Here is a 9,308-nt window from a genome sequence, read left to right as displayed (position 1 = left end):
CTGAGGTCTTTGTTTGACTTTTAAATTTCTTTCTCGGCCGTGATATCACATTTATATGAGAGAATGGGAAGATCGTTATGCCCCATACATGTAGCTTGTCTTTGATTTGAGTAAAAGAGAATTCCTTTTATTAGTAAGTTCTTGATACGACCGATTTAACTTTAGTTATGCACATATTATATAAATGAAATGTTTTAATATAATTCACATATACATGTATTGAATCGATAGTCGTTTTTCTCCGGATAGAGCGAGCGAGTTAGATTGTCGATGCATGTGAAATAAATTATTTCGTCGTCATATAAACATTAAATGTCTTCTTTGGTGATTCATGCGGGTATTAATTTAGGACCATTGCAGAAAAATACATATTCAAAAAAATGCAATGATCGTTAACTTCATTGCCTTCAGACATCATCATGAATTTTTCGTGCCGACAATAATTTTTCTTAGATTGACGGAGATTTCAACTGATCAATAAAAAGGTTAAAACTAGATTGTGTAAATCTTAGCCATGTCAGTTTCTAAAGAGCTATGAATCACAATCAGTTTCCTAAAAACTGAAACTAATGGGCTCCAAATACTTTTCATGGAGTGCCCATACCACTGAAGACGGTATTTTAGAAAATAATAGAATTGGACGTGAAGAGATACATTCTCTGTGTTTTAAATATTTATTTCAATATTTATTTTTATTAATTGAAAAAGAAAATTTTTCTAGTAATGACTATAAATAACCCACGCGTGAGTTTAAAAGAAATCGTTGTTGCTTTGTCCTTGCCATATTCAAAGTCTACGTCCGTTTTATAAAAATTCTATTTTTAATACACTGACTGACAGCAAGATTATCTGAAAAATTTGTACATTTTTTAACCAATAAACCCGTTCAATTTACTAAACTACATGTGAAGAGGAGGCTCAGGCCTTGGGTATTAAAAATTCATTTCATTTTGATTCAAATTCCGCATTGTTTTTACTAATATTTTTCTTGATATTAAATATGTAACGTTATTAAAAAAGTTCCAAGGAGCAAAATTAAGTTTTAAATTGGTGCAATGTTTATATATATCTAACACAGTTGATAGTTCCGATTCACCGGTACTAAAGCACAAAAAATCGAGTCAGTAATTTTACTCGTATAGATTGATGAGAGCTACTTTTTAGGTGTTTCGGAGTTCTAACGAACGACAACAATTTTTCTATGATCTCTCATAGGAGAGCATCGACAAGTGAGTATGCAGAAAGAGTAAGCAAACACATTTACAAAGGCCCCCCCCCCCCCAAAAAAAAAAAAACAAAAACAAAAAAAAATAAAAAAAAACAACCCAAAAACCTTGATATTATCCGGAAATAGTGTAGCCTGTTTCCCTGGCCTACCCATAATGCTCCGCAACAGTTGCGGAGCATTATGGGTAGACCTGGGAAACAGGCTAGAAATAGTGTAGACGAAAAAAATCCCGAAAGCGCAACATATCTACAACAGTATTATAAAACTCAAAAAATGTTCGTGTAACGCGAAAGGTTGGCAGCACATGCAGCTTTAAAGTTAACCTTCATCAGAATACAAAACAAATTGTAATGTAACAAATTGTAGCATGATAGAAAATTCCCCATTTATCTCTTTATGTACATGTATGTTGTATCACCTCAATCGGTGCTCTGGTTACATGTAGTTACTGTTTCTTTAAACTAATTTTAAATAAAAGATTCGTTGCACAGTATTATCACAATTCGTAGGATAGTCACTGTGACTAACCTTTGCAACTTTTAACTGAACATGTCAAGATTAATTAAAAGAAAAAATAATCGACATTTACTCAAGGCTCTCGCAAAGTAATATTTCAAACTGTACACCACATTGCAATATGTTCTTTTTAGGAACTATTTAAATCAAAATGGAACTATGCATCCTTATAGGACCGTGTTTTATGTCTTAGTTTAACAGATTAAAACTTGAATATGAACATAAATACTTGCTTTCCTCTGAATATTTGCATTTTGCTGTTGCGAACTTTTTGTACAATTGATATATAATGTTGAAAATCATATCGCCTTCATGCGATAGGGAAAGTTTTAAGCACTCTCGACGGTGGTGCTTAAAGGTAAGTTAGACTGACCTGGTGTACATATTACATGTAGTGTCTTGAGGACAAACTTGAAATATTTACCGTTATAGGCCTATATATTACTATTTCTTTGAAGTGAAAGAAAAAAATATATTTTACCCTCATATATTTAAAACAATTAGTTTGAATCACTTTAAAAAGTTAAACACAGATGGAAAAAGCATGTCATAAATCAGAAACATGTAAGAGGTTGCGGGATGAATTGTTTGATTACAAAACCTGTTGCATGCGATTAAGGCGGTTCGACAGGTTGAAGTCATAACCACTTTCTTAATTCTCTCTCTCTCTTTCTCTCTCTCTAATATATTTGTGTCTGTCTGTTTGTCTGATCACTCCTTAAATAGTAAAGATACAGTACCGACCAGACCCAACCTAACACCAGAGTAAACCCCAACTAATTTTGGGGTTTACTCTGAGTTTACTGTTTGAAAATTTTGGTCCTCTCGGGGTTTACACGGGGTTTACTTGAGAAGTGCTTTTGACGTCAACTGTACGCAATGAAGTGTGAAGCAGACTCGTATATTAAGTTATCATCTTACTGCCTGTAATTCCTGCCCCTTGTATATTCGGTATAGACAGTTAGCGTCTGTTTTCAGGGGTATACCTCTGACTGTGTTTACTCTCTGTGACCACTCTGGGTTTACTTTGGGTTTACTATGGGTCCACTCTAGTAAACCCAGAAAGTTAGCCCAAGGTTTAATTTGGGTTTACTTTCTGTTAGGTAGGGTCTGATCGGTACTGTATGTATCAAAAGCAGTCTTAGTGGGAATTCTTCATAAATTACATGTAGTCGTTTAGCATATATTTTCGCCCGATCAGACTATCCAGCAAGAGAAACGGTCCCGGGGTAGACTTTCACACCGACAAGACCTGCCTGAAATTGATGCTTCAGAAAGAACTAACATGGGCCATCATTTCACCAAGAATTTCACGCTAAATAACAATATTTTTTCTCATTGTTTTACTAAATTAAATTAAGCACGGACTCAAACTTTGAGCTTAAGGAAGATGGCTGGTATGTCATGGCCAATTTTGGACTGTTTTAATATCCATAAGAAGTTTAGCTATCTATGAATATTCAAATTTAAAAGCTACAGTGCTTTAATTACTAGTATGTAAACATTCTTAGAAAAGGTAGATTCTAAATTTTTACATTGAGATTCTAGACTAATACTAGGGCTCCAAAAGGGGCTCAATGCTTAACTTTAAAATATATTGGGGAAATATTTGAAAACGCAATAAAATGATTTATATGCCCAGACTAATACTAGGGCTCCAAAAGGGGCGCAATGCTTAACTTTAAAATATATTGGGGAAATATTTGAAAACGCAATAAAATGATTTATATGCACATTGCGTTCTACGCCCAAGCAAACTTGTGATTTTTCACTCCCGTAAATTAACCTCTTTTGATAGGAAATAAATGTACAAGTCAGGATTAAAAGTGATACAATTATTTATTCCAAATGAAACATAATGACATAGGCGTCAGAACCGGGGGGGGGGGGGGGCTGTGGGGGCGGGGGCTCCACTTCTCCCCACTTTGTTTTTGAAATGATATGCATAATCAATAATGAATGAATCAAATAGTTATTTAATTTTGAAATTTTTACATTTCACCACCACGTGTTTTAATCCGGAAAAAAGTAATATGTGGAGAAACAGTTTAAAACTACTTTTAAATCTTCAATGCACTACATATGAATCATTCGTCACGTATTACGTCATTCGTCTTATCAGAATCACTTTCGCTAAACAAATTATCAGAATAAACCTTGTTTAGGCCTATTATTATCATTTGTAATCGCCATTTATGGAACGCCATTAGCTGCTTTATGTGGCTATTTCATGTGAAGATGGTGCTTTATTATGCTGTGGTTATTTCATGTGAAGATTGTGCTTTTTTATATGAAGGTGGTGCTTTATTATATGAAGATGGTGTTTTTTTTATATGAAGATTTGATATATATTGATATAGACAATATATATGAAGACTTTTTCCTTTGAGCTGATATTTTTCCCAGCAAGTGGGCACCTTGACAAGGCATCTGCATCCACGTTCTTTTCCCCTGCTTTGTAAGAAATCTCAAAATCAAATGCCGACAAAGCTGAAACCCATCTCTGTCCCGTGGCGTCAAGCTTAGCTGTTGTTAAAGGGCTATCATCAAGATTTTTAATCTATTTAGAAAAGACCTAAGATATGTTCCTTATTATGTTAACATTAATGATTGGCCCTAAAATACAAAATAAGAGCCAAAATTAATTAACTAGACAATTCATTTCAAAGCTCCGACGATCGAAATCGCCAGTTAATTAGATATGGAGTCACGTGGTGCCGTGACGTTATAGAAGCAATAGCTCTGACTGCTGATACTAGTGATAGAAGTGCTTTCGTAAACTGTACGTGATCTATTTCTTTGATTAAACATGGAAAATGAGTTTCATGACATCGATGACATTCCTTTGAGGGTTGAAATTCAGCCGTATATGTTCGAACCCCCAGCGAGAGCCGAACCTAAGGAAAATTCGGAAGAGAACAGCGAAACAAGTACTTCCGTTGGCGATGATGAAAGTCGACTTTTAAACACTTTATGGGCAGTTGTTATACTTAAAAAGGTAGATATAGTCATTTTATTGGTTATTTATTGAGATTTATTTGTGCAGAATATATTCAATACTCAATTATGTGGGTACAAATTGGGGTATAATGTTTGTTATGTTTGTTGGCGTAAAAAACCAAAGATATTTAGTTGTGGGTTTTCGAGGAATTTCTAACGGCATTTATATCAGCTTAGAATTTATATGTATTTAAATAAAAGCAAAAAACGATTCAAAAATATTTCAAGATGTATCTCCGTTGTCATTACATGAACATGGCATACCGGTGGTTTAGGCGACCTTGCTTATATACAATTACATATAGGCCTACATGTACATATTCATATCTACATTTGTAAATATAACGTATATAGTTTATTGACTTGTGCAATGCAAATTTGATCTAAATTAAAATTAAATTCTAATTTGTATAACAACTTTGAAGGTGTGAATGTGGAGACAATGACCACTGTACCAGAATGCATCTGTTGTGCAGAAATTCCCCTCATAGATGAGATCAGAGCAAATAGTCAAATTGAGTGCATCACACAACACCAGGCCTTCATTGACAACTGTCTAAATATTCGTGTGCTAGAAGTCAGCATGTACATGTACATCCAGTCTCAGGGTCCACTTGATGACAATGAGCCAATTAACAAGTAAGAGTTTCAGACATTCATTTATTTTCTTTTGTAAGATATTCATTTATTTTTTCAATTTTTATTATGAGATCAAACAAAACATCTACAAATGTGATGTACCAATATTGCATCAAATAAATCACATCATTCACATATTTAACAATAACAAAATGCTATTAACATAAGAATATGATGAATAATTCAATAACAACTGTATCTTTCAGGGTTTATAGACACATTGCCTACAGACGTTTTGTCCTCTGGATCTGGCATCACCTGGGAAGCGGAAACCGCAAAATTATCCCAGCCTGTGTTGTAACCAAAATCCGCAGTGTCTTTCCCTCTGAGCAGTACACCGGCTTTCGGTATCCACGACCAACTTAATCACTGTCGTGCAAACCTGCTCCGTGTTGCTACGAGGTTGTCTTTGTTATACGGCTCTCGTTTTGAGGTCAACGATGGTGGTTGGTACCCCAGGAGTCTATATGCATCCTGGCCTGCGGTCTGGTATGAAGGGAACTGCCTCCTCCGTTCAACAAGATTGATGCGCAAGATGTCGATGTAATATACAATATCATAAGACTTATAGTGACTTGTTTGAAATTTCACATGTATACGTAAGAACTGTTATAGTCTTTTGTGTAATGCATTTTAAAATAAGCATAGAATACTCTTTGATAACATATTTGTTTAATAAATAATAATTACCATAAATGATGGGTGTCTTAATGGGTTTTGCAACAGGATGGTCACCTCTTTTGTCCTTTGGATAACAAATCTGCCACTCAGCAGCCCCAGGTCTGGACATGGCTTGATGGCGACTTCCATTTTCATTAAAGTGAAGTGCTGCTACACACAACCTGAAATAAAATAGAGTAAGATACGTTGAATTTAATTGTTTTTTCAGAGAAACTTGATGTAATTATTTACTTGCTGAATAATCTTACCTAGCCATCATAGCTTGATAAAAGAAGTGGGTGTTCTTGGGAGCAAAACTATCTACCACACTGTGGTAAACTTCTAATTCTAAGTCTGGTGTAGTTGGGGCAGCTTTAGTATATCTCGCATCAGATAGTTATGAGCTCTAGCACCTGCGATAAATGAGATAAATAAGAAAAATATCAATTTTTAACTATTTTCTGAAAAATACTGTATATACATTTATTTATCATCAGTATCTAAAATAACCTTCTTTGATCCATAACCTGTCCTCCTCAAACACTCCGTGCTCACAGCGTTCATGCTTGTTGGTGACATGTTCCGTAAGCGAAGTCCACTTCTGCTCCTTCAATTACCCATCTTCACCACAAGAAGCTGCAACCCAATAGCAATGGTTGACCGAGCTTTTAATCCAGGGGCGGGTGTCTGCACAGTCCCTTTTCTTAGAAGCAGCCTAATACTCTTTTGAAATACCTAGATAAAAATAAAATATTTAATAATTATTTTAAATTATCATTTACAAATATTGTATCTTAGACTAGGTATCTTATTTTAATACCATATAATTTTTTTTGCACATTATTCATAGATAGATCTAAAATTGTACCTACCTTTAGCTAAATGCCAAACATTAATTTAAAAGTAATGGTGTTTGTCTGGATGTTCTGTGCGCATGAATTTTCTGACCATCCCGTGCCTGTCAGTAATGAGGTTGTCAATTTTGGGGCCTGCATCTTCAAGTTGCTGAATTCCCCTTTTCAGATCCTCCAACTCCATGTGTACAGAGCTTTTGACTTCAATACTCTAAAATTTGTGTAAAAAGTCTTATATTTTTGCTTTTGTTCATTGATATATTTACATGTAGAAAAAAAAGTATGCTGACAATTTTTACAATTACTTACAAAATCTTTTTATTGAAGTATTAAAATTTAAAGTAAGGCCTAACAAAAAAATATAGTTGTTTACTGTTACATGCTGAAAAAAACTAGGGTCGGTAGGTAGGTTTTTTTTTTATTTTATTTTTTTATATTTTTGTTTTTACAAAACTTCACAAAGGTCACATAAACTGATTTGCCGTTGTGTCATGCTTACTTTTGTTTGCCGTATGCACCCCTGTGAATGATATTGTCATTTAAATTTTATTTTATTTGACCCTTTCAGTTTAGCAGGAAAAATCGTGCGTATTTATAGCCTATTTTATAGAATCTAGGTACTTGTAATCAAAAATAAAATCTAGAGGTTTATTGATTTTAAACTTTACCTTCAATAATTGGTGGGTAAAATGTGCTCTAGAAATAAATGTGACAATACAAAAAAAAAAGTTTTTGTCTGCTGTGGAAACAATTAACATGCTTAATAGAGATCCCCCCGGAGGATTAATTTTTGTTACGCGCCTGATCTAGTAATAGTATCAATAATGCAACAGACTATACAATTTTTTATGCAGAATGTTCCTTGAAAATGGCTCGATATGCTAAGTTTTTATACAAAACAGAAACCATATATTTTTTTAAAAAACATGATATTGCTCACCACAAGCATCAAACATGGCCATGATCGAGATATGTAAAAATGGACTAAAGTAGATCCAGTGTTTTATACTTTTTATACCCCCGCTCCTTCGGAGCGGGGGGTATACTGTTTTACCCTTGTGTGTCTGTCTGTCTGTCTGTCTGTCCGTCCGTAACAAAAAATTCTGTCGCATTTATCTCAGCTACTATTTATTGCAGATGTTTGACATTTTTACACAGTGCTTGTAAAGGCATGCCATATCGTGGAATATATTTTTGTACCAATCAGACGTCAACTTCCTGTTAAATGACGACTTTGCTTATTTTTTAACCAAAATTTTCAAACAAATTTTCGTCAAAGAGATTTCTCAGCAACTATTTATCGCAGATGCTTGAAATTTTTACACAATATATTTATAGGCATGCCATATCGTGGGATATATTTTTGTATCAATCGGACGTCAACTTCCTGTTAAATTTCGACTATGTTTATTTTTAGCAAACATTTTCAAACAAATTTCCGTCAAAGATTTCTCAGCAACTATTTTCCGCAGATGGTTGAAATTTTAAAACACTATTTGTTTTGGCATGCCATATCGTGGGATATATTTTTGTATCAATTGGACGTCAACTTCCTGTTAAATGACGACTTTGCTTATTTTGCATATTCACATCAGAGCGGGGGTATCACTAGTGAGCATTGGCTCACAGATATCTTGTTTGTAAAACTTTGAATTCTTTAAAATTTGTGCAAGATAGTTTAATGTATTTTCTGTGAATAGAATCCCATGGAAGTAACTAGAAATACTGTTAAGTTCAAGATATTTTCGCATCTTGATTTTATCCTAAATTTCCAATTTTCTTTACATTTTATCTATGCTAAAGGGAAATAACTCTTTTCTGACTGTTCTCTCAGTTGTATGTCTAAATGCTATAGTTTTTCTTATCCCAACAATTAATCTTAAAATATGTTTGTAGATTTAGTTTTCTGATAAAGTTGACAATAAAATTAAACAAGATTTTTACTTTTAACAAAAAAATAATAAAAATACGGTCTTCTGATGATTAGTTTATGTTTCTCCGACATCTCAAAAAGTGTGATGACATGTATATTTTTTCTTATAATTGATGAAATCAGTCCGGTTTTCCAACTTTCATCAGAGAATTTTAGGAGTATGGAGCTACCTTAAAATGATTTTGAAGGATAATTTTAGGGAAATAAATGCAAGAAATTAATAAGATAACACCACAGAGTTGATTCTAGTGTTCAATATCGATTGGATACCGAAATTAAGAAAATCTTGAAAATCGTTGCCATCCCGTCTCTTCGCTCGCTGGTAGGATGTTGCCTGTTTCTCATTTATTTTCAAGAAATTGATAAAATCGCCGACCCCTGTGGTCAAAACTACATGTATCTTTCCCTCCATGTTATTTGCCTTGTACTTCAAAATCGGGAACCTTTTCATTTCCCCCATGATATCGATCGAACACCT

At 34.0% G+C, this 9,308-nt stretch overlaps 1 protein-coding gene and 1 pseudogene across 1 annotated transcript; one reads left to right on the top strand and one right to left on the bottom strand.

Moving 5' to 3' along the window:
- The first annotated feature begins 4,553 nt into the window (after positions 1-4,553).
- On the top strand, positions 4,554-5,773 carry LOC128182739 (uncharacterized). Its single transcript, XM_052851481.1, has 3 exons — positions 4,554-4,723; positions 5,165-5,383; positions 5,590-5,773. The coding sequence occupies exons 1-3, from the start codon at positions 4,554-4,556 to the stop codon at positions 5,747-5,749; spliced, it is 549 nt and encodes a 182-aa protein (XP_052707441.1). The 3' UTR covers positions 5,750-5,773.
- Positions 5,750-6,994, bottom strand: LOC128185212 (uncharacterized; annotated as a pseudogene).
- Between the last annotated feature and the right edge of the window lie 2,314 nt (positions 6,995-9,308).

This window comes from Crassostrea angulata, chromosome 5, assembly GCF_025612915.1.
Source record: "Crassostrea angulata isolate pt1a10 chromosome 5, ASM2561291v2, whole genome shotgun sequence".
Taxonomy (NCBI): domain Eukaryota; kingdom Metazoa; phylum Mollusca; class Bivalvia; order Ostreida; family Ostreidae; genus Magallana; species Magallana angulata.
The sequence above is the reverse complement of the archived record's forward strand: the minus strand, read 5'-3'. Positions and strand labels throughout refer to the sequence as shown.

Bases quoted from the DNA above. Each gene is read 5' to 3' on its own strand.
- LOC128182739 (XM_052851481.1), top strand. From the start codon at position 4,554: ATGGAAAATGAGTTTCATGACATCGATGACATTCCTTTGAGGGTTGAA. The intron at 4,724-5,164 runs AGTTGTTATACT...GTATAACAACTT, and splicing joins CTTTTAAACACTTTATGGGC to TGAAGGTGTGAATGTGGAGA. The intron at 5,384-5,589 runs GTAAGAGTTTCA...TGTATCTTTCAG, and splicing joins GACAATGAGCCAATTAACAA to GGTTTATAGACACATTGCCT.